This window comes from Carassius gibelio, chromosome B20 (genome assembly GCF_023724105.1).
Source record: "Carassius gibelio isolate Cgi1373 ecotype wild population from Czech Republic chromosome B20, carGib1.2-hapl.c, whole genome shotgun sequence".
Lineage (NCBI taxonomy): Eukaryota > Metazoa > Chordata > Actinopteri > Cypriniformes > Cyprinidae > Carassius > Carassius gibelio.
The window spans coordinates 1741930-1767893 of record NC_068415.1 but is presented as its reverse complement, the minus strand read 5'-3'; the positions used below and the strand labels follow the sequence as shown (position 1 = coordinate 1767893).

Here is a 25964-nt window from a genome sequence, read left to right as displayed (position 1 = left end):
CAGGAGGCGCGCACTCGGCTCAGCTCCCGTATACATAATAAAAGACATATTTTAAAGCTTATTTAGAATCTATAAAATCTTTTAAAAAATAATAAATAAATTATTTATCTGCTAAATGAATTAAAAATAATCGTGTGATGGCCTTTTATTTTTATTATTATTTTTAATTTTATTAAAATCGTCTCAGTGTGCAGCATACAACGTGTAAATAAATAAATGTGTAAATATGAGAAATGTGTGAAGAGCTTGGTTTTTAATTTTTTTATTTTATTTTGAAAGTTCAATAATAATAATTAAAAAATACATAAAAGACAATAGATATATGTCAGTTCCAACAAGATTGGACAACACATTTGCTTTCTTAACCCTCGTAATGCATTCAAACTCTGAATTAAATTCGTGCCCGCTCAAAAAATTTGTAAAATACATCTCTTCCGGGGATACTAAACTAATTGACCACCAACTGACCCATGCATTCAGATCCCTCTTATTTTAAAGTCACCTAAAAATATGAAAATTATTAGTTTTTCCTACCTGAATACAACCATAGCAGTCCGTGATTGATGTTATATGAAAGCACACGCATACACAATAAAACACTTATCCTAGAGTTTTCAGTGATTTTGTTAGAAGTCTGCAGGCTAGGAAAATATTTTTAGATCTTCATATTAACTGGTTCTATTATTTTTGTTGTTGTTGTTGTTGTTGTTGACATAATTAGTCAATAGCTAAATTATTTTACAATGAAAAGTACAAACATGTTGTCAGCTTATTTATAGAGCTGATAGACAGTCATGTTAAATCCTAAAGTTAACGCACATTAAAAAAAAATAATAAAAAAACTAAACAACGCTTTAAACGCTATGTAAATACCATGTATAATTTGGCACTCTAGTGGTTAATAAACAGACCTGCACGCATCCCGCGGAAGAATATTCTAACCGTAGCTACTTCTCCAAGTTAATGTCTATGGCGATTCACGCAGGTATGTGTTACTCCGCAGCGGTGACGACCCGAACAGGCTACAATAGTCCAGATATAATCACTTATTATAAATTTACCATAGTGATCTGGGATAAGTCAAAAAGGCGGTTTGGTATATTAATTTATGATGTACTCGGTCATTATATACATTTAGCAAATTTTGAACACAGAAAAAAGTGTTGCTTTGACGTGCACTTGGATCTTTGGTTGTAATCACTTTTAAAACTGAATGGAATTAAAAGTATTAATATTAAACTTTGAAGTTCTAAAGTAAATATTGTGAAGTCTGGAGTGGATTAGATTAAGCCAGGCATGAAATAACTCCTTAATATAACACTTTATAGATAAAATCAAACAATAGTAATAATTCTTCAAAATGTGTCATATATTTGTGGTGTTTTTTTTATTTGAGTAATAAAACTGTAAGAACATTTTCAGACACAGTGTTAGAGATCAACGTCACAGAGTAATTCGGGCTAATACAAAGGTAAATAGAAGGCACTGTAACTAAGAAAAACTACAGCAATTCAACAGTATTAATGTAAAAACATATTTTTGAGTGACATATTTACTTAAAATCTAGAGTTAGAAACAACTTTAATCTGTTTAATAAAAATTCAAAAGTAGATAAACCCCCATTATGTGAATATGCAGGCAAAATTAAAAGGCTTTTTTAAAAAAAAATTGTATTAATACATTCAATATTGATTTAAGGAACACTAAATGCTACTGGTTCTTCTTTAGTCTTCCAAACAACGTGATTAAAAAAAAATGCTGATTCGTTTAGAACACAATCCTCATTTCCAATAATAAACATTACCGATTTTCTCATATTGTTATCTTAAAATACTTTGATGGATAATTGTGCTATATAACAATGCACAGTACAAAATGATTGTTTAGGAGAGCGATCTGGAACTGAAAGAGGTTTTGCTGTAGTTAAAGCTGCTGTATTTGGAAGAAGAAGAAGAGGAGGATAAGCTGTAGTCTACGCTGCCTCGACGGGATCCACTTCGAGAGCCGCTCCGAGAGCCTGAAGCGGATCCTGGATTCGAGAGGTTGTAGGGGCTGCTGATGCCACGTGATGAAACCGTGGAGGCGGGAAGCATGCGGACCCCCGTGTTCTCCTCGGTCATGCATCCTTCCAGAGCCTCCTTGTAGGATATCCTCAGCTTGGTCTTGGGGCAGGTGAGGGTCTTGGGGTGGTGGCGCGTATCCTGGAGCTTCTGAGCTGCTCTTAGGTCCAGCCAGCCGAGCTGCAAAGCCTCCTCAAGTGAACGTCTGCACCCAAGCTCTGGGTCGAATAGCCCACCAGTTAAAAACTGGAATTCGAGGAACCGCTGGCCAGCTTCATACGGCAACCATTTTTCCTTGACGGCTTCGGCGGCTGACATCTTACGCTTGGTTTTCACGTCTTCGAAACCAATATACGCTTTCTGGGCAGGTTTTATCCTGTTGGCCATTTCGTCATCAAGGACACCAAGTCGCGTTGCTTCTTGAATAGAAATACGGCGACCGTTTTCAGGGTTCACAATCCCTCCGGTGCAAGCCTGAGCCTCCAGGAGTCGTTGCCCTGTGATGGAATCAATGATTCCTCTCTTCAGAGCATCACATATGCTGATCTTCTCCAGCTTCTCTGTGTCAAAAACTGCTCCAACTGGATTCTGCTCCTCGATCATTTCCACCAACGGGGTCAGTTTGATTGACATGCTGGAAATATGCTTGGTGGAGTTCGTTGAGGATGGATCGTGTTGAATGGTTTCTTGAGTGGAGATACTCTTGACTGTTTTAACCGTTTCAGTTTTAATTTTCTGGCTTTTCATTGTCGTCTGGGATGCGAAAGATGATGAGGCGTCAGAGGAGCAGGGCGGTTTGCTGAGGGTCTTTGTCTTGTCGGCGATCATATATGCAAGCTCTGTAAGGATGAGATTTCCTGAGCTATACTTATCAAGGACATCTTGATCAATCACTCCTTGACGGAGCAGTTCTTTCAAGTCATATTGAATGCCTGTTTGCATGTCCATTATAGCTGTACTGGTCGAGCCATCTGGGGCAATGATGACTATTTCTTCCCACTCACATTCTTGCTGAGACAATTCCAAAAAGGTTTCAGTGTCTATGAGTTTCTTCTCGTAGGCTTCACGCACCGTCATCTCTTTATTACTTTCAGGATCAACAATCAATACTCGTTTCTTCCTTGTGGAGTTCTTCTGCTGCATCTTTTTCTTATCATAAAGAGGCAGAAGCACTAGCCCCGTCTTCTTATCTGGAATGCAACGGCTCTTCAGCTCCAAGTAGGTCAGATTATCCTCTGTATTTGGGTCAAAGAAACCCTTTGTATCATCTCCTTCATCTTTCAAAATCTGGTTCATCTCTGCATCAAAGTAGTTCCTTTGGTACGCCACATCAACATCGATTCTGTGACTGTGTTTAGGGTCAATGATGCCACCACTTGCAATCTGAGCCTCCAGCAGGCGAATGCCATGACCTTTCTCTATGATACCACGTTCAATGGCTTCGAATAGGGAGATCATCTTGTTAGTGCCTGGGTCTTTGTACCCAGTTACCGCTCTCTCTGCAGACAGAAGCTTGTCTTTGAACTCCACTCCCACCAGTCCTTTCTTACAAGCCTCCTCGACTGTGTAGTATTCGTTGTTGATGGGATCAATAATGAAGCCTGAGGCTGCCTGGGCCTCCAGAAGCTCCAAGGTAGTGCCTTGTCGCAGAAGCCCTTGCTTCATGGCCTGGTAGATGGGCAATGCGCAGTCGTTGGCCTCGTCATAAATCCCAGCAATGCAGGTTGAGCCTCGGAGATAAGCCCTAAGCCTGTGTTCAATATCACGGCTGGTAATCTTGCCCTCTCTCAGATGATCTACGTCCGAAGGTTGCAGCAATTTCGCATCCACCAGATCTGACACGCTAACTTCATGACGCAGTCCCTGTACAGTCACGGGTTTCTCTGGAGCTGGAAGCAGGAGCAAGCTAGTGCTGAGGTCAGCCTTGCATCGCTTCTTGATAGTAATGTAACTGACACGCAGACCAGAATCAGGATCGATATAGCAATCAGGTCTGGCATTTAGAGCTTGATAAAGATCTTCATCAACAAGGTCACGGTCCATGGCAGTATCTTTGGAAAGATAGACGCTAAGGATGGGATCAATGATGCCTCCCGCCGCCTCTTGTGCCTGCAGGAGACGCAGAGCTGTTTCTCGGTTAACTATTCCTTTCTTCATGGCTTGGCTTACTGCCAAGAGTTTACCAGTTTTGGGATCCCTGAACCCAACGCAGGCAGCCTCTGCAATCAACAGCTGCTTCTTGTCAGCTTCATCCACAAGTCCATTCAGACAAGCCTCCTCAACAGTCATCCTCACATTAGCTCTGGGATCTATGATGTACCCTGTGGCAGCTTGAGCCTCCAGCAACATGTTTCCACTCTCGTCTGAAACCAATTTTTGTTTTTTAGCCTCGGTGAAGGTCATTTTGCCCTTAGGTCCTGCTGCAAGACCTGCAATGGCTCCTGTGCCTTTAAGATTAAGCCTAATGTCAACAGATACATCCTTGACAGTTCGCTGGCCATTCATCAACTGCTCAAATGTCACCTTGTCTATCACACCACAGTCATGCAACTGCTGCGCCGTGACCTTCTTGCGGACACCTTCGAAGACCAGTGAGGAGGCATCCATTAGGTCTGTCTGAGTGTATTTGGTAGCACCATCTGGTTTCCGCTGCAGTCTCAGGAACTCATTCTGCTGCGAGTCTCGAAGCGCCTTCATTTCTGCCCTCTCTCGTTCCGAGTTCTGCATCAGCAGCCTGTAGCGTTCTTCAGTCTCCTTCAGTTGCATCCTCAGCCTCTCCATCTCGGATTTAACAGAATTAAATTGGCTCTCCAGGCCGGAGCGCTCTGAGGTGTGCTTTCGAATCTGCTCTTCGTGAGTTGCGCATTTGGTCTTCCATTGGGTAAAATCCTTCTTGATCCTCTCATTGTCCTCCTGCAGCTGTGCTTTGAGTCGCAGTTCTTTTTCCAATGAGAGTTGGATACTGGCTAGCTCGTCTTCCAGCTTTCTCAAGCGCATCATATCCTGTTCCATTGTGGCTATTTTGTTGATGAAGTCATCCCGTTCTCGCTGCAGGCTGCTGCACTGATATTGGGATGTTTGGATCACAGAGGAAGTCTGCAACAAAAACCCCAAAGAGAAGATTTGTTTTATTTTTTAAGGTGATCATCCTTTAAATGATTTTTCAGATAGGACAATGATTTGTTATTGTATGACAATTATTTATCATGCATTGATGATTACAAAAAAGAACTGATTGGTTTTCAAGCAAATTAGTTGGTTATAGGCAACCCTGCTCCTGGAGGCACTACCTTCCAGCAGATTTTAGTTCTATCTAGGGGTTTTCATGGGTCCCCCTTGGATCCGAAAACCTGAGGTCCGACCCGAGACCTGATAGTCCATAACATTGACGAGTACCTTAGCCAGGTCGGATTCAGTATCAACGGCTTCAAGACTTGGGTAATTTAAAATAAACTACTTTTTCCAAATGGAACCAGTTAGACCCAAATTCTTTTAAACTATCCCGAATGCATAGGCTTCTTTCATTTTCGTGCATAGAAAAGCATATGTTTTATAGATGTGAGATCTATCAGGAAAATCCACTGGCTTCATTATGCTGCCTGTTCATAGATGGCTTTTCATTTTTGTGTCCAGGAGCCTTTGCTGGAGATCAGGTTGCAGACAACACTAGCGAATCCATTAATTATAGGGAATCCATTATATATAAATTTTCGCCGTGATTTTGCCAAGTAAGACATGTTTCTGGATTAACATCTTTTGATGATCCTGGATGAAAATTATTGTCCAAAAATATAAACCCAATCCCTAACCCTAAATCTAAAATCAGTGGGAAATTATAGCTGATTAACAAGGGTGTAGAAGCACAACTCTGGTTGTAAGCCTAAAGCAGATATTTTCTGTTAAGTTATAGCTCAATTCTGATTTGTTGATTGGAATGTTGTTCCAGGATCAACAAGGATGTTGATCCAGGAACATATTGTACTTGGTGAAATCACGCTCGCCAAATGAAATGCCATCGGGTCGGACTCTGATCTAATTTCATTGGGTCTGTCTCGGGTCGTGTTCTTCTTAAAAAAAAAATTTATGCACGTTGGGTTCAGGTAAGAAGTGATTCAGGTTGATTCGAGTCGGGCACATATTTTAGGACAAGAGAAGTCCACTAGTTTCATCCCAACTCCAACACACTTTCTTGTTATTTTCAAGTAATCCTGAACACCTTGATTAGCTGGATTGGTGTGTTTGATTAGGGTTGGAGCTAAACACCAGCATAGTAGCCAACCAGGGGCAGGGTTTGCAAAGCCTGTTCTGAAGTATTAAAATCACACAGGGTGCCACAAACAATAGAGGTTAGATTGATATGTCTTGAATGTTGTTGATCATGTATGCAATGGATGCTGTTGTGCAAAACAACTGTCAAAGGGCAGACTACAAAAGGCATGTAAGATGCAAATCAGCAGGGTGTGGTGTGGAAATAGGTCAAACATGCAATTAAGACATGCAAAAATATGGCAGATTTTTATGGGGACATATTTTGCATGTCAAGACTAACAATTTACAGCTTGAAGTGTGAGAGAGAGATGCATGCAGCTGGCTAAATCTATTAATTTTAACTTGAGAATTCAAGTTTTTAGATATCCTAGTACCTCTCTGGCTTGTTTTTGTACATTTTCTATCTCCTCTTGCAGTTTTTCTCTCTCGCTTGAGAGCTGTCGCATAAGCCTGTCATGCTCTGCACCGGCACGCTGGTTGGACTCAAGCTGTTTCTGCAAAGCTGCAATTTGCTCAGTCAGCTCCCGATCTCCCTGCTTTTTGTTCCTGAGCAGTTCCTCGTGTTCTAGACGCACAGAGCGCAACTCCTCCTCCAGGCGGAGACGATCTTTGGTCAGAGTTTCGTTGAGCCTTTGCAGACGCTCAGTTTCAGCAATTCTTATGTTTAATGCACACGTCTTCTCCTCCATTCTGTGATGAAGGGCCTCGAAGCGCTGGTTGGCGTCTTGGACGCGCCCCTGCTCCTGTGTCAGCTGTAGTTTCAAAGTGTTCATCTCTGCTTTCAAGGCAGCAAGGCTCTGAGAAGATGCTTTGTGCTCCTTCAAGGCACGTTCTAGGGCATCCTTCAGCTGCTTGCATTCTTCATCCACATGCTTGGCCTCAAGATGGGTCTCTTCCTGGCTCTTACGCAGCGTGGTGATCGTAGTGGTGTACTCCCGCATGGCCTGGCTACTCTTTTCAAGTTGCGCCTCTGTTCTCCTGCGCTTGCTGGCCTCCTCTTCCCCCACTTTCCGCTGCTTCTGCAAATCACTTTCCAGTCGCTTCAGCTCCTCCTGGAGCTCTTGAATGCGGTTTTGAAGGCGTGTATTAGTCTGTTCAAACCGGCCTTTCTCAAGAGCATGGGCCTCCAGCTCCACCCGGATGAGGCTCAACTCCTGGTGGGAAGAGCGCAGTTGCACCAACTCCACATTACAGTTTTCATACTTAGTTTTGAGGTCGGCCAACTCCCCCTCCAGTCGCCTGGTCTCAGCCTCGAAAGATCTTTTCAGACGTTGCTCCTCTTCTAGAGAGCGTGAGAGACGGTTGATCTCACTACTCTTTTCTTGCAGTGCCCGACTGGAGCTTTCCTGCACCTCCCTCGTTTTGTTGTCTGCTTCACGTTTCTGGCTAGACAACAACTGGACTTGAGATTCAAGCTCATGCCTCTTTCGGCCTTCCTCTGTACTTACAGCTCTAACTCTCTGGACCTCCTCTTCCAGGTGCTTGCTCTGAACCTCCTCCTGACCGAGGGAGATACGAAGTCTTTGCATCTGCTCCTTTAACTCCTTAGATTCTCCCTCTAATCTTTCAATCTCCAGACTCATGGAAGCAGCATCACTTTCCTTCTGCTGCGAAAGCTTCTGCATGCTGGTCTGAGTAACGAGGATTTGAGACTCGTAGGTCTGTTTCACCTCTCGTATCTTTATGTTGTGCTCCTGCCTTACCTTTGCCAGCTCTGCTTGCGCCTCCTTGACGCGCCGAGCCTCGTCTTCCAACTCCCTTCGCAGACGATCCAGCTCTTGAGTCCTGTCAGACACCGTCTTTTCTAGCTCCATCTTGGCCCAGCTGGCCTGCTCCAGTTCCTTGAGTTTCTTGCGCATAGTTTCATCATGTTCGTCCTGCATAAATGTGTACCGTTCTTCCACGACTTTCTTTTTTCTCTCCATTTCGTCCAACTGGAGTTTGAGGCGACGTACTTCATCCGTTAGCTCTTGGAGGCGGTTGGTAGAAGAGTCCAGGCTATCTTGTGTGGCCATGCACTTTAGAGTCTCAGTCCTCTTCACCTCTTCCAGAGATAGCAGGTGTGTCTGGGATTCATTTAGCTCCTGCTGATATTTTAGAAGAGCTTCCTGCAAAGAGGTATTCGTTGCATTTTGATCCTTGATAGCATCTCGCAGCTGCTGAAGTTCCTCCTCGAGAAGCTCAATCCTGGTATTCCGGATCTGCAGAAAACATTTTAATATACATTATGTTGTGCTTCATAACTATATATTTAGCAGGTAAGTAAGTACCTTGAGAATAAAACTTACATCATGAAACCTTACACTAACATTTGGACAAATCTGTTCAGTCCTAAAACCATTTAAAGACTTGGTAATTTTAAGGCTTTTGCATTTACTGAAGAAGGTTTAGGTAGGGCTGGATGATTTTGGGGGGAAATGTAATCGTGATTTAGTGATTAACACAACTTGGATGAAAACCTTGTGAAATATAGATTAACACGGCCAATTCTGGGTCAATTCTGGGTCAAATTTCAGTCTGTAACTGATTCCAAATTACATGACAAAACTGTAATTACTAATATAATCTATTACATTACACATTTTAAGTAATATAATCAGACAAATTTTTGGTTACTTTTAGATTACTTATTCTTTAAATAATTTATCATTTTTTAAATGGGATAATATTGTACCATATTAATATAAAAATGCAAAGAAAATATATAAAAGACAACATATCCCAATCATTGTTATTACCAACACAAAGTGCATTAAACAGTAATTTACGTCAAGGTTTCTTAAACTGCGGTTCATGAAGGAACTTTTTTGAGTTTAATGAAAAGCTAATAATTAATTAAATCAAACATGTAACAAGTATAACAAAAATAAAAAGTAACAAAAAAGTAACTGTAGTCTGATTACAAGTATTGAATACAAGTATTGTGTAATTAGATTACAAGTAATGTAATCTAATTACAAGTACTTAATTTTTGTAAATTGATTACCAGATACCAGCTACTACCCAGCTCTGAATATGATTATAACAAAATACATATTAATAAATATTAAACAAAGTAAGATATTACTTTTTAAATATTTAACTGTAAATAAAATCATCAAATCTTGATTTTTTCGCTCTGAAGAGTTCTTATATACCTTCAGTTCTTCCATGTTCTTCTGGGAAGCCGTAAGAAGTTTGTAGTAATCACTTGAACGTGTGAGGAGCTCTAAGTAGTGTGCATTTAGTGAAGAGACCTGGGGGACAAAGACAAGTGTGAATCGTTTTTAAATAATAAAACACTGCAATTACAGTAATGCTTGTGTGTTGACTGGGAAAGTGTGTGTTTTTAGGTGTACCTCTTCTGAAATGAAGGACGCTGGTGACTGCAGCACAGTCCTCTTGATGGGGATGTTAAGCAAAGTATCCAGTCCAGCGCTGTAGACTGCCAACTCAAGCTCATAGCTCTACAGAGACACAGTTCAGATTATTTTATTATTAAAAATGCCGTCAGATGTGAAATTAGAAATTAGTAAATTTGCAAACTACAGCAGTATCCTAAAACAATGACTACATTTGTGCTTGTATAGAACTTTTTTTTTAACATGGCTTCAAAGCAGCTTTACAGAAATTCATGATGCGATTATAAAGCATTAAAATATTTTACATATAAAATTGTCATTTTAATAGTTTTTCATTTATCTTATAATCGCAGTTCAGATCATGTAGTTTGCATTTTACAGTGATGTTTTGTAATATTTATCTTAACTCTTAACAGTAAAGGCTCCATTAGTTAATGCATTAACTAATATCACTTAACAATGAGCAATATATTTGTTAAAGTATATCTAGGTTAATGTTAGTGTTAATTTAGTGACCATGAAATACTATTATATTTTTTTTGTTAATATCAGAATCAGTTTTTGTTTACATTTTTAATTTTTAATTTTAGTTCTAGTTTTAGTAATTTTTTTGTTGTTATTTTTATTAGCTTTATATATATATATATATATATATATATATATATAATATCCATATAGTTTTTCTTCATTTTTATTTCAGATCTAGTTATTTTAGTAAATTAAGTTTAACAACTAAAATTAAACATTTTCTGAAAAAAAAATGAAAATGAAAAATTTATATTATATATATATATATATATATATATATATATATATATATATATATATATATATATATATATATATATATATATATATATATATATATACACACACACACACACACACACACACACACACATATATATATATATATATATATATATATATATATATATATAAAATACAATTTCAGGTTAATTATTTAAATGCTATTTTCAGTTTTAGTTAACTATAATAACCCTGGTTAACATAAATTAAACGTTAATAAAAACACAATTGCTCATTGTTAGGTCTAATGAATAATAATAATAATATTAAGAGATTAAATAATATTAAGAGACAACTTTTGATTTAATAAAGTGTTATGTAGTAAATTAACGAATTAAAATGAATAAAATTAGTATTTTTACAATTTTTTTAATTTTAGCTAAAATTAACAAGTATTTTGAATGGTTTATTTATGATTTCAGAGACAGAAACTATTCTTTTAACACATTTTTAATGACTACATTGGGACTTAAACTACAAAATCTTCTGACAGCACATTAATTGAAACTGAATACCTTGATGGCTTTTATGCAGGTTTCTCCGTCTTTCTGCACCATCTCCAACAGCTCTCCCTTCGCCTTTATATCAGAGTTTAACGCCTGCACACATTAGAAAACAGCATGACGAAGGTCTACTTAAACTTTATGTATATGGCTGATTTAGACATGTTTTCCAAGCTCACTCTCTGTTGGTTGAGGAGCTGTGTGTAAACGGCGATGTCGTCGGTCTTCACGGTCTGCTGCGCATCGATCTGTCTCTGGGTTTCGGCGATCCAGCCGCTGAGACGAGAACTGGACTGCAGGTATCGCTGCAGATGAGGCAGGTAAGAGCCCAGATCCTCCAGCCTGAGGAAACAGCCTCGTTAGTCACTTAATGAAAGCCTAGAATCAGATAATACGTGTTCGGTTGGGGACGGAGCGTCTGACCTGTTGTTGATCTGTGTGTGGATGCGTTTCCAGCGGTCTGACAGCTGGCTGACGTGCTCGGCGTATTGGGAGAGGTTTATGATGCACCTGTAACGGCCCTGATCTGTCTGTTCATTATACTGTTGGAGCTTATTCAAATCAACCAGCAGTGAATTCAGCAAATCCTGCTTGTGTTCCAAATCACTGCGCATACTCTGGATTAGGAGGAAAAGTAGAGGTTAAGTCATATTGTAGAGTTAACTGCACTTGAGGACTTGTTCGGATTTTCTTCATTTTTACTTAAAAAAATGTAATAACATTTTATAAATGTAAAAATCATGAAATAATATATTTTTTTTAAATTAGTAATTTAAAAAAAATATTATAACTATTATTTTTTTTGGTATCTAAACATAATTACCTGAAGCACGTGATGGTATTTCTGCACCTCGTTCGTGTCGAGCGACGATGTCTCTTTCTCCGTCAGCCGAGCTTCATAAACCTTCACCACGTCTTCAGCTTTCAGCAGATCTTTCAGCAGAGACTTCAGTGAATTCAACCTGAAACACGGAGGATGGCTGGGAAATTTAATATTTAATAGGTGTAATTCACAGCAGTTGATATTTTTTCTGATGCGTAAAATACAATTGCCTTCATAATGATCATAACAGTTCAGAAGTTCTTTAAAAGTTTTATAATAATAATATAAAAAATATATTCCAACCGAAAACAATAGAAAATTGTGAAATTGTAATTTCAGTAATATATATGAAAATATATTCAAAAATAAAACAGATTGTATAATTAATAATTATAACATAACATACTAATAATGACATAATATAATATATAATGTAATAATATGATTTTATTTATTATATAATTATAGTATATACAAAATTTTCAAATTTATTCATTTAAAATTTAATTATAAATTTATAAAATATAAAATATAATAATTATAATAAATAAAAAACATTAAGTTATTTAAAATTATATTATAAAATTATATATTGTATTAACAAAAGTAGTTCATTTGAAGTTGTAATTATATTATAATAAATAAATAAAACAGAAAACAATTATTTTAGATTGTAATGATAATATATAGTTAAAATTAAGGTTGCAAAAGGTGGAAATTTTTCTGAAATTGTGAAATATTCCATTTTTATTTATTTTTTAATATTCCAGGGATTTTTGGAAACTCTCTGAAATTTACTGGAACTTCTCCACCCCGTTACAACATAATTATCCTAAAAATATATTCAAATACAAAAGTTTTTTAAAGAAACATGCTAGCCACATGCTAATCATGCTAGAAACATCCTAATCATGCTAGTAACATGCTAGCAACATACTAGTAACATGATAATCATGCTAGAAACATGCTAGCGACATGCCTAATCATAGAAGAAACATGCTAGCAACATACTAATCATGCTAGTAACATGCTAGCGACATGCTAGTAACATGCTAGTGACATGCTAGTCACTTGCTAATCATGCTACAAACATGCTAGCGACCTGCTAGTTACTTTGCTAATCATGTTAGAAAGATGCTAGCAACATGCTAATCATGCTAGAGACATGTTAACCACATGCTTATCATGCTAGAAACATGCTAGCAATAAGCTAATCATGCTACAAACATGTCAACAACATGCTAATCATGCCAACAACATGTTAGTCGCATGATAATCATGCTATAAATATGTTAGCAACATACTAGCAACATGCTTATCATAATAGGAACATGCTAGCAACATACTAGAAACATTTTAACAACATGCTAATCATGCTAACAACATGCTAATCATGCTAGAGACATGCTAGCCACATGATAATCATGCTAGAAACATGTTGACATAATGACATGGTAGTCACTTGCTTTTAATGCTAGCAATATGTTAATCACTTTCTTTTTTAGACTTAACTTTTCAAACTTTTAAATCTTTTTAAACTTTTCAAACTTTTCAAACTTTCTACATTTTTCAAACTTTCTGGCCAGGCTTTTTCAAGCCAACTTAAAGTTTGAACACAAACTTTACTATCTAGTTATTTTATAATATTTCAAAATATTATTGTTCTTATTGTATTTCCGGTTAAATAAATGCAGCCTTGATGCACATAAGAGACTTCTGCGTTAAGAATCTTACCGACCCCAAACTTTTGTACAGTATTGTATCATTACAATGAAGTCCAGCTTTATATTGGTGTAGTGAGTACCTGTGCAGGTGTGCAGTAGTGTAGTTCTCCAGGTGAACTAGTCTCTGGTTAATGAGGTCCAGCTGTGCGCGCAGGTATCTGGCTTTATCACTGTCCGAGGCGTCTTTGAGTTCGGTCTGAAAGCTGTCTCTCAGGCTCTGAAACTCGGCCTTCAGCATCTGCACGTCGTTCTGAAAGACCTGCACACAAGCGCTCGGTGTTAACCCCTTCCTCTCAGAGATCAGTGTTTCTGAGCTCTTGTGTTGGTCACCTGTGTGCTGGCGATGTGGCGTCCGCACTCCTCTGGCGCGTCCTCTCCTAAAGCGATGTAGAGGAACGTGATGAGAGACGAGTCTGCGGCGTCCAGCTTCAGTCGCAGCGAGTTGAGCTCGTTCAGCAGTTTGACGCTCACGGCCGCCGTGTATTCAGAGCCCTCTCCTCGAGCGGCTGCGATAAACACAACACATTCAGGATGTTACGCAGTGGATCTGCATAGTTTTTCATTTGTTTTTCGTTACAAATATCTTCATATTCTTCATAGTGTGGCATTTAACTGCACTTAAAGGGACAGTTCACCCAAAAAACTAAATTCAGTTCATGGTCCCCATTAACTTCCATAGTATTTTATGTCCATCCATCCATCCATCTATCAATCAATCCACCTGTCTGACTATCTATCACCTATCCATCCATCCATCTATCAATCAATCCACCTATCTGACTATCTATCACCTATCCATCCATCCATCAATCATCCATCCATCTATCCATCCATCCATCCATCCATCTATCTCACTATCACCTATCCATCCATCAATCATCCATCTATCTATACATCCATCCATCCATCCATCCATCTATCATCCATCCATCCATGTGACTATCACCTATCCATCCATCAATCATCCATCTATTCATCCATCCCTCTATCTGACTATCACCTATCCATCCATCAATCATCCATCCATCCATCAATCATCCATCCATCCATCCATCCATCCATCCCTCTATCTGACTATCACCTATCCATCCATCAATCATCCATCCATCCATCCATCAATCATCCATCCATCCATCCATCCATCCATCCATCCCTCTATCTGACTATCACCTATCCATCCATCAATCATCCATCTATTCATCCATCCCTCTATCTGACTATCACCTATCCATCCATCAATCATCCATCTATTCATCTATCCATCCATCCATCTATCTGTCTATCACCTATCCATCCATCAATCATCCATCTATCCATCCATCCATCTGACTATCACCTATCATCCATCAATCATCCATCTATCCATCCATCAATCATCCATCTATCCATCCATCAATCATCCATCCATCCATCCATCCATCTATCTGACTATCACCTATCCATCCATCAATCATCCATCTATTCATCCATCCCTCTATCTGACTATCACCTATCCATCCATCAATCATCCATCTATTCATCCATCCCTCTATCTGACTATCACCTATCCATCCATCAATCATCCATCTATTCATCTATCCATCCATCCATCTATCTGTCTATCACCTATCCATCCATCAATCATCCATCTATCCATCCATCCATCTGACTATCACCTATCATCCATCAATCATCCATCTATCCATCCATCAATCATCCATCTATCCATCCATCAATCATCCATCCATCCATCCATCCATCCATCTATCTGACTATCACCTATCCATCCATCAATCATCCATCCATCCATCTATCTGACTATCACCTATCATCCATCAATCATCCATCTATCCATCCATCAATCATCCATCCATCCATCTATCTGACTATCACCTATCATCCATCAATCATCCATCTATCCATCCATCAATCATCCATCCATCCATCCATCTGACTATCACCTATCCATCCATCAATCAACCATCTATGCATCCATCAATCATCCATCTATTCATCTATCCATCCATCCATCCATCCATCCATCTGACTATCACCTATCCATCCATCAATCATCCATCTATCCATCCATCAATCATCCATCTATTCATCTATCATCCATCCATCCATCTGACTATCACCTATCCATCCATCAATCATCCATCCATCCATTCATCCATCCATCTATCTGTCTATCACCTATCCATCCATCCATTCATCCATCCATCTATCTGTCTATCACCTATCCATCCATCAATCATCTACCCATCCATCAATTTTATTCATTTTAATAAAAAATGTTGTATTATTTTCAGGATTTTCCAGAAATATAAATATAAATATACTTGAGAATTGCAAAAAAAACAAAAAAAAACAAAAAAAAACACAATATATTATTATTTGCTTTAAAGGAAAAATTCTGTAATATAGCATTAACCTTACTAAATGTTTCTACATTTATGCTTTAACCAACAACAACAACAAAAGAATCTAAGAAAAATAAACCTAGTTCTAATTATATTTTGTGAAAACATATCTTTATATCTTACTTCCACAGTTTTGCTTATCAGTAAATTTGCCTTTTATTTGTTTTTTAAAGAAGCTTAGATATTGTTTTGGAAATGGAAATTGATACGAAAAAAATCATAATTGTTCCAAACTTTAACTAGTAATAAAAATACAAATAAATCCATATTTAAAAGCAAGATGTATGCTTAAAATAACAACAAAAAAACTTGTTTATTTAAGAAAAAAATACATTAATATCTTAAATGTCTTGAATTTTGTTGCGTATCTGTGCATACAATACAAAAAATTATTTTGTCAGTCAGTATTTTTGACTTGCTTTCCATTTAAAATATCTAAACATTATTAAATTAAAATGTATTTTTACTAGAGAACTAAAATGACTATTAGATCTGTTACATAGTGGTTAAAAATGTATAGCTTGAATGCACTGTAAGTCGCTTTGGATAAAAGCGTCTGCTAAATGCATAATGTAAGATATACAAAAAAATGAAGTGGGTTTATGCTTAATACAAGAAAAAAAAAAAAGTAAAAAGTGCTGTATTCAAAGATTATTTTAATCACAACTCACTTAATTTGGAAGCTTTTTGCAGAAAAACTGCTTTCTGTCCTTCTTAAGTAAATGCATGAATTTTTTCCATATCTGAACTGAGAAACGAGTCATTAATGTTGCACACTGACCGTACACAGGCAGATCCACCACCAGCTTGCTGTAGTGCTGCTGGGCTCCGGTGAACTGGCTCTCCATCTGTTTCTGGTCTTCGGCCGCGAACAGCTCTGAACCCTGCGAGTGCTTCTTGAACTCCTGGAAGTGCATCTCTAAACTTCTGATGATGCTGTTGTACTCCTCCGAACTCATTTTGGAAAGCTGCGCATAAAACAAAAACAAAACACATTGGTCTTTAAATCATCATTTTGTCGGTTAGTTGCTTTGATAATGCACATTTTGTGTGCGACAAAAGTAAAGACATTTATAATGTTAGAGCAGATTTCTATTTCAAATAAATGCTGTTTTTTTTAAGCGTTTATTCATCTGTGAATCCTGAAAAATACAATGCATCACAGTTTTCCGTACAGCACAACTGATCATAATCAGAAATGTTCATATTTTCATGATTTCTGAAGATCATGTGACACTGAAGACTGAAGGAATGATGCTGAAAATACAGCTGTGCATCACAGAAATAAATTATATTTCAACAGATATTCACATAAAAAACACTAATAATAAATAATAATAATATTTCAAAATTTTTACGCATTTCTTTATTTACCATGTTGATGGTGAGTGAATTGATGCGGTTGATGTCCAGCAGACAGTACTGCCACGAGATCAAACTCTTGACGTTGATGTACATCTGATTCCAGACGGTTAGAATGGCTTCATAATACTGAGAGTTCCTGCCGTCAGACAAAGACAAACAGTAAAAAAACAACTTAATAATGACTTAAATCAAGTCTAACATGAGCAAAAATACACTTCCAGTCAAAAGATTATTGAGAAATTCTCTTCTGCTCACCATTCCTGCATGCATTTGATCCAAAAATACAGCAAAGGCAGTAAAATTGTGAAATATTTTTACTATTTAAAATAACTGTTATCTATGTGATTATCTGTTAAAATGTAATTTATTTCTGTGATGTGCATCTTTATTTTTAGCATCATTACTCACATGATCTTCAGAAATCATTCTAATATGATGATTTGCTGCTTTTTATTATTTTTATTTTCAATGTTTAAAAGTTGAGTAAATTTATTTTTAGGATTCTTTGATGAATAGAAAGATCTAAAGATCAGCGTTTCTCTGAAATAAAAAGCTTTTGTAATATTATACACTCTATCTTTCAAAAGCTTAGAGTAAGAAATTATAGAAATGAACACTTTTATTTTGCAAGGATGCATTAAATCGAACAAAAGTGATGATAAAGTCATTTATAAAGTTAAAAAAGATTTCAGATAAATGCATAAAAAACATCATAATAATGTTGTTGTTTTTTTTTGGTGCAGCAAAACAATATATTAGAATGATTTCTGAAAGATCACGTGACTGAAAATTCAGCTTTGAAATCACAGGAATAAATTACATCCCAAAATATATTCAAATAGAAAGCAGTTATTTTAAATAGTAAAAATATTAAAATAGATATTTTTGCTGTATTCTGGATCAAATAAATGCAGGCTTGGTGAGCAGAAAAGACTTTGGCGATGTTAACACTGTTATATTTTTGGGATTGACAGCTGCGTTTTCTTTACAGGTGTTTACACTCTTGAAATGTCCGGTTTTATAAAATGCTGTTTGTATGAACGTGCAACGGGAGTCAAACCTGTATTTCTCAGTATTAACCATTGCAACAGTGAATAAATATGGTTATTTTTCTTGCAAAAACACATCGATTCTCTACAGGAGGACTTTGTTCACCCCCGAGAGGTTTTTATGGATGGGCGCGTTTTATTTCACTTCTTTTGGACTGATGCATGCATGGGCTAATTTTCATTTTTGGGTGAAATAACGCTTTAAGTGAGTAAATTAAAACATTTAGCTATTTATTTTTTTTATTTTTTTTATTTTTCTATTAGAGAACACGTGGCTTTAATACAGCGTCAGATGCTGAAAGCATGGTCAGTTTTATCTTAAACTTTCTAGTGAATGGACTGAGATGCAGAGGTTCACTTCACTCTTGCACAATGTTTGCATGTTGCTTGTCTGATATCCATTGGTCCACCTTCCTTGTTTAAAACAAATATTTTTAATATTGCGACACTTTTCCCTGCTCACTTTTGCCCAGGCCTGCCCAAAAATACAATTCTGGCTGCGCCTCTGCACTATCGAGAAAGCCATCTTTAAAGTTGTCCAAATTAAGTTCTTAGCAATGCATATTACTGATCAAATATTAAGTTTTGATATATTTACGATAGGAATTTTACAAAATATCTTCATGGAACATGATCTTTACTTAATATCCTCATGATTTTTAGAAGAAAAAGAAAAAAGGATAATTTTTACCCATACTATGTATTTTTGGCTTTTGCTACAAATATACCCCAGAGACTCAAGACTGGTTTTGTGCTGCAGGGACACATACATGTGTAGATTGTGTGTGTGTGTGTGTGTGTGTGTATAATGAAATGGGTATGACACAGGTATTACAAGGAGAGGGTGACTTATGAGGACATAACCCATGTCCCCATTTCTCAAAACACTTATAAATCATACAGAATGAGTTTTTTTGAGAAAGTAAAAATGCACAAAGTTTCCTGTGAGGGTTAGGGTTAGGTGTAGGGTTGGTGAAGGGACATAGAATATACAGTTTGTACAGAATAAAAACCATTACACCTATGGGATGAACACACTTTACACAAAAACAAACATGTGTGTGTGTGTGTGTGTGTGTGTGTCTCACTTGTTGGCCAGGCTGACAGCGAGGGGGTTTGGAGGGGGCACTAACAGACAGACCGCAGGCACCTGCATGTCCATTCCTCCGGGTCCCGTCACCTGCCACGTGGTTCTCTCAGAGTTATCCTTCAGGATCCCTTCATCACCCTTACGGATCGTCTTCTGCAGACACATACAACAACACACACACACACACACTATGACTAACGCATAACCACAACAGCCGAGAGTCACACTGTGCCTTATTTATGAATCATGAGCTACATTTTATGTGTTAAATTTGTTAAAAAGTATCAATTTAGATATAATTGATCATATAACTAGTATATATATATATATATATATATATATATATATATATATATATATATATATATATATATATATATATATCTTTATTCGTGTCCTTTCTGAATAAAACTTAATTTTTATTTAATTATAAAAACTATACATACTATTATTAATATAAAAATAAAAATGTAACTTTATTTCTAAACTAGAATTGTTTTGTATCAGTTTCCAATAAAATCCATATTTCTATGCATAAAAAAAAGATAATACCTTTACCAAACATTTGAATTATAGTGCATCCCAGTTTCCTCAAAAACATTACATTTTATAAAACATTATACTGTTATTCTATTATTTATATAATATTATATTTTCATGAAATATATAAAAATTATAATATTTAAAATATTAAACAGATATAATAAATGTGGCCTTGGTGAGCTAGAACCTTTTTTTTATGTTTTAAAATTTTTTTATTGTGTGTGTGCTTGTATACATATGTGATATTGTGTTATAAATGTAAACGTAAAATATTATAAAAATATACATGTGACCCTTGAGCACCAAACCAGTCTTAAGGGTCAATTTTTTTAAATTGAGGTTTATGCATCATCTGAAAGCTGAATAAATCATCTCTCCATTGATGCATGGTTTGTTAGGATCGAACAATATCTGTCTGAGATGCAACGATTAGAAAATCTGGAATCTGAGGGAGCAAAAACATCTAAATATTGAGAAAATCATCTTTAAAGATGTTTAAATGAATTCTTAGCAATGCATATTACTAAGTTTTGATTTATTTACCGTAGGAAATGTACTAAATATCTTCATGGAACATGATCTTTACTTAATATCCTAATGATTTTTGGCATAAAAGAGAAATGTATAATTTTGACCCACACTATGTATTGTTGGCTATTTCTATAAATATACCCCAGAGACTCAACACTGCTTCTGTGCTGCAGAGACACAGATATATGGATGTACGTGTCACCTCGTCCTGTCTGAAGTCACACAGCGCCTGCACGAGGATATTTTGACCCGTGATCTTCTCTTCTGGGTTTCTGGGTTTCAGTCTGACGATGCTCTTGGATTTGAGCACCAGCTGCTGGACCATCTCCCTCTGCTCCGTCAGCCGCTCGCGCTCCCTCTGTCACACACACACACACACACACACACACACACACACTGATAAAGCTGCAGCGCTGCATCAGCACTCGCAGTGTTAACCCCGAGCGAAGCATCACCTCCAGACCCTGCAGCAGATCCAGTAAGTCGTGTAGAGCTGTGGATTTATCGCAGGAGAAGTTCTTGCGGATGTTCTCGTGCTCTTTCTGCAGTTTGCTGTTCATTTCCCTCGCCTCCTTGTAGAACTGTGGAAAGATGCATAAACACATGAAGCTTTAAAGAGGTAGAAGGGCAGAGCCCAGCTCAATGCAAAATGACTGTAAATACAACATACGATGCAAGGAAGTATAACCAGAAGGTGCATTATACAGTGAGGTGTGTAAACAGCATATGGCCAATGACCATAACAGTGCAAATATGTTCATAGATTTGAACTCTACTTAGTATGAAATAATAAAACACATCTATCTGACCTGGCTGTATCGTGCGTTTTCCTTCAGATGGACATGAATGCATTTGGTGATCTGTAGAAGCCAGCTCCACTGCGTCTGGAGCGTCTCCATGTAAGCCTGAGGAACACCGACGGAGTGAGAAACGGGACAGGACGGGTGCGGGCGAATTACAGACCAGACGCGCTGCTCACCTGGATCTTATCGGACGCCGGGTGGTTGTTTCTCAGCAGACCGTCCACCTTCGATTTGAGGACGTTCAGCTGAATCTCCTTCTGCTCCAGCTCACTCATGAGTTTCTGAAACACACGTTCATCAGATGTGCTACAAGGAGACGGTTTCACAACTTACACTCAAACGTCCTTAAAGTGATGTTTAGGGAACATTATTAATAGCTGATATAATATATATATATATATATATATATATATATATATATACAGTTGTGCTCATAAGTTTACACACCCCTTGCAAAATGTGCAATATGTTTATAATTGAAACAAAATAAGAGGGATCATGAAAATTGCATGCTTTTTTTATTTATTTAGTACTGGCCTGAATAAGCTTACACGAACTCCACAAGACAACATAATAACTGAAATCATAAAAATAACCCCTTTCGAAAGTTTACACACCCTTGAAACCTAACACTTTGTCGTTTCATGGACGATCCACAGCTGTTTTTATATTTGGTGATAGTTGTTCATGAGTCCTGAGCAGTTTAATTTCCTGCTGTTCTTCAGAAAAATCCCCCACTATTTGGTTTTCCAGCATCTTCTGCATACGTAAACCCTTTCCAAAGTGACTGTGTGGTTTTGAAATCCATCTTTTAACACTGAGAGCAACTGAGGGACTCGCTCACAACTATTGCAAATGGTAAAAAACACGTACCGATGCTCAAGAAGGCAACACGATGCATTAAGAGACTTTTTCAATGGGATTTTTCAGGGTAAATTATACATATTTGGTCTTCTGGGAAACAAGTAAGTATTTATGTAGCTTCTGAAGTCCAGTACTAAATGAAACAATATGATCGTTAAACAAATTCAGTAGAATTTACACATCATCATCCTGTTCAAAAGTTTACACGCCCCTGCTCTTAATGCATTGTGTTGCCTTCTTATGACTTATGAGCACAACTGTGCATATATATACTGTATATTATTTATTGGTTTCAGCTGTTTGCTAATGCAATATCTCTGATTCTTGTGTTGTTTCACACACACTTCTGAACGAGTCGTCAGTGTGAGTGTGTGTGCTCTTACTGAGAAGCTCTCCTGTTTCTGAGGGATGTAGACGTCGATGTTTTTATCGCCCCAGTCGAACACCAGCTCCTCTTCCTCTCTGTCGTTCACCCACATGATCTGTCCGGAGATCTCCTCGATGATGTTAAACAGTTCCTGCAGCTGGACGCCGCGCTGGTACGAGGCTTTCTGAGGATCAGCACAGTTTATCTCTTAATAACGCTCTCAAACGATCGGAGAAACGTGTGATTCGTGGCTAATAAAAGGTTTAGGTTTGACTGAAAGTAAAGCATATGTTAAGGACTTGATCTCACCAGTAGACCGTCCCATTCTTGATCCAGTTTGTTGAGGCAGGATTTGGTCAATTCTGCATTTTGGTCTCTGCCTCGCATCTAAAGCAACAAAAAGGTGAAAATATACAACAAATAATGCCATTATGCAATATACGATATACATTAGATATATTACATATCTATCTATCCACACACACACACACATTATATATATATAAAATATTACACACACACAATTTAAAAAAATACATGTAATCACACATATAAAAATGAAATGAAAAAAAATCATACAATTAGTAATTATTTTAATAAACATATTTTGTTAAATAATCATTTGTAAAAAATTACATAATATCTACAATTTTTTGTTGTTGTTGCATATTCACACCCATGCGTAAAATATCATGTTTTATTTTTTATTGAATTTCTTTATTTTCAGGTAAAGTATATATCATGAAATATATGTAATACAAATTAATAACATTTTACCTTTATTTCAATGTATGATTGAGGTGTATGTAAACTAACATACATATATATATAATATACTATATTTATTTATATATATATACACATATATACATACATATGTATTTATGAGGTGAAATATTACATAATCATGTAATAAATCTCATTTAATTGTATATGCTTGGACAGTTATTAATCTGCCACAGACAAATGAGACTAACAGATGTGTGTGTGTGTGTGTGTGTGTGTGTGTGTGTGTGTGTGTGTGTGTGTGTGTGTGTGTGTGTGTGTGTGTGTGTGACTCACCAGCTCAGTTCGCGCTCGATCCACCTCAGCACTTCTCTGGATGGAGTTGTGAAACATACTGTGATTGGTTATCTGCTGCTCGATCACCATCAGATCATCTCCCCACGACGACATCTCTATCAGCCTCTGCACACACACACACACACACACACACACAATCTAAAACATGAAGTTGCAGTTGTAGAAACACTTAAAGGGGGGGTGAAATGCTCGTTTTCACTCAATATCCTGTTAATCTTGAGTACCTATAGAGTAGTACTGCATCCTTCATAACTCCAAAAAGTCTTTAGTTTTATTGTATTCATAAGAGAAAGATAGTCTGTACCGATTTTTCCCGGAAAAACACGACCGGCTGGAGGCGTGACGTGTGGGCGGAGCTAAAGAATCACGAGCGTGAGTAAGCTTTAAAAGCTTAGCAGTAAAAGTACTCTGATTGTGTCACTTGTGTTACTTGTAATGCATTATCCCCAACACTTGATGATACCAGCCCTAAACACCTAACAAATACATGCTCTAAGAACGTTTCTCTAATGTTCCAGTAGTTATGAAAACTTTAGAATGTTCTCAGAACATTTATTAAATCTAAAACAGTTCATTCAAACAATGTACACATGTTGCTGTTTTGGTGCTAACAATGATATTTATATAATTATATACAATAATTATTTCTGAATGTTCAAAACATCCAGTTTTTTGTTTTGTTGACATTTTAAATATGTTATACAAACGTTAAAGGAACATTCCATTTTAGAATTCTTGCAAACGTTATATGAATGTTCTCTGAAGGTTCCAAATAAAGTAGCAACATTTAAAAAAAAAAGATTATTAAAAATAATAATTCCATGAACCGTTTTTGTGCTAACATTTTAGTTAAGAAACTGTTTTTTGAACATCTTAAAGTTTTTTTTTGTTTGTTTGTTTTTTGATTATGCAAACATTTTGCAGACGCTATGGGAACGTTACTTTACATTACGAATTTTCTTTTCTAATGTTCTCTAAATATTCTGAAACAAGTAGTCACATATAATTCTATTCTAAACATTCTATCAATGACGTATAAACACTTAATGTGTTTAATGCTTTTGTGCAAACTTAAAAAAAAAACATTTAGTTTTGGAAAAATTATTTATGAAATGTTTTGTGCTTATGCAAACATTAAGGGAACATTTGAATCATTATGGCAACATTATGGAAATCTTACTTTTGAATGTATAAATAATACCATTTTGGTACTAAAATGTTAGTTAAGACAAGATAACTCTGAATAAATGAAGGTGACATAACGCTTGTTTGCTCACAACTTTGAGAGAATATTTGGAGATCATTGTGAAAAGGTGGTCTGGTTTCTTTCAGAATGACTCAAGCGTCTGTGATTCATTAACCCCGAGCTCCTGACAGAGGGAGTGTGTGTTATTGACCCCCGCGGGAGAGACTCAGACACACAGACCGTTTCTCGGAACAGGATTTGGGTTCTCTGGAACGATGTCGTGCTCTAATCTCTAAAGATTGTTTCATCTGCTCAGAGTTTTTCTTTCGTTTTCTCTCACTTTGTCCTGGCAAACACTCACACTTGTGTCTTTATCTGGGCCTGACTGAACAGAGCCGCTCTTATCTGTGTTTTGTGAAGTTGATGTCTATTTCTGGCACATCAACCTGAGTGGCTCCGCCCACAGTGAAATCTCATTGGTTGAAAACCCTGCTTCACATAACTTCATATTAAACACCTCATACACTACCAGCACTGCACTAAGTGGGTCGAAAGTAACATTTATAATGTTACAAAAGATTTCAATTTCAAATAAAAGCTGCTCTTTTAAAAGTTCTATTAATGTGGGAATCATGAAAAATAAAATGTATCACGGTTTCCGCAAAAATATTTGAAAACTGAGCAGTAAATCATCATATTATAATGATTTCTGAAGATCATGTGACACTGAAGACTGGAGGAATGATGCTGGAAATACAGCGGAGCATCACAGAAATAAATTACACTTTAAAATATTTTCACATGGTAAACAGCTATCTTAAATAGTAATAATATTTCAAAATTTTTACTGTATTTTTGTTTAAATCAATGCAGCCTTGCTGAGCAGAAGACACTTATTTCAAAAACAATGCTACTTTCTTATAATCATCTCCTGCAAAAACCAGCAGTGCTGTTTGAGATGGAAAGCTCCTGCATGGATGAAACATCTAAAGCTGTGGTGTGAAGGTTGTTTACCCTCTGCTGTTGGATCCAGGACATGGCTTCGGTGAAGAAGCGGTTGTGCTCTTCACGGCTCACGCTGTACCGCATCGTCCTGCTGCTCCACTTCTGCTGCAGCGGAGGAGCGTTCAGAGCCATGCTCAGATCTCTGA

General features: G+C 37.0%; 1 protein-coding gene across 2 annotated transcripts in view; it reads right to left on the bottom strand.

The window, feature by feature from the left end:
- Positions 1-1372: 1372 nt before the first annotated feature.
- The window catches only part of LOC127984031 (desmoplakin), a 30424-nt gene continuing 5832 nt past the window's right edge, over positions 1373-25964 (bottom strand). Inside the window, exons 4-24 of one of the 2 annotated variants that reach the window (XM_052586487.1) lie at positions 25828-25964; positions 23607-23732; positions 22854-22931; positions 22561-22728; positions 21490-21594; positions 21320-21415; positions 20966-21091; positions 20713-20868; positions 19435-19589; positions 17307-17433; positions 16714-16900; positions 13861-14036; positions 13611-13789; positions 11807-11945; positions 11407-11600; positions 11163-11325; positions 10996-11079; positions 9668-9775; positions 9467-9565; positions 8033-8530; positions 1373-5156 (exon numbers count right to left, since the gene is read on the bottom strand). The exon at positions 25828-25964 is cut by the window's right edge and continues 23 nt beyond it. In XM_052586487.1, coding sequence (XP_052442447.1) covers positions 1884-5156; positions 8033-8530; positions 9467-9565; positions 9668-9775; positions 10996-11079; positions 11163-11325; positions 11407-11600; positions 11807-11945; positions 13611-13789; positions 13861-14036; positions 16714-16900; positions 17307-17433; positions 19435-19589; positions 20713-20868; positions 20966-21091; positions 21320-21415; positions 21490-21594; positions 22561-22728; positions 22854-22931; positions 23607-23732; positions 25828-25964 — 6374 coding nt within the window. In that variant the 3' untranslated portion in view covers positions 1373-1883. Of the gene's footprint in view, positions 5157-6703; positions 8531-9466; positions 9566-9667; positions 9776-10995; positions 11080-11162; positions 11326-11406; positions 11601-11806; positions 11946-13610; positions 13790-13860; positions 14037-16713; positions 16901-17306; positions 17434-19434; positions 19590-20712; positions 20869-20965; positions 21092-21319; positions 21416-21489; positions 21595-22560; positions 22729-22853; positions 22932-23606; positions 23733-25827 lie in introns of both variants that reach the window. The other variant, XM_052586486.1, reaches the window with a different exon arrangement.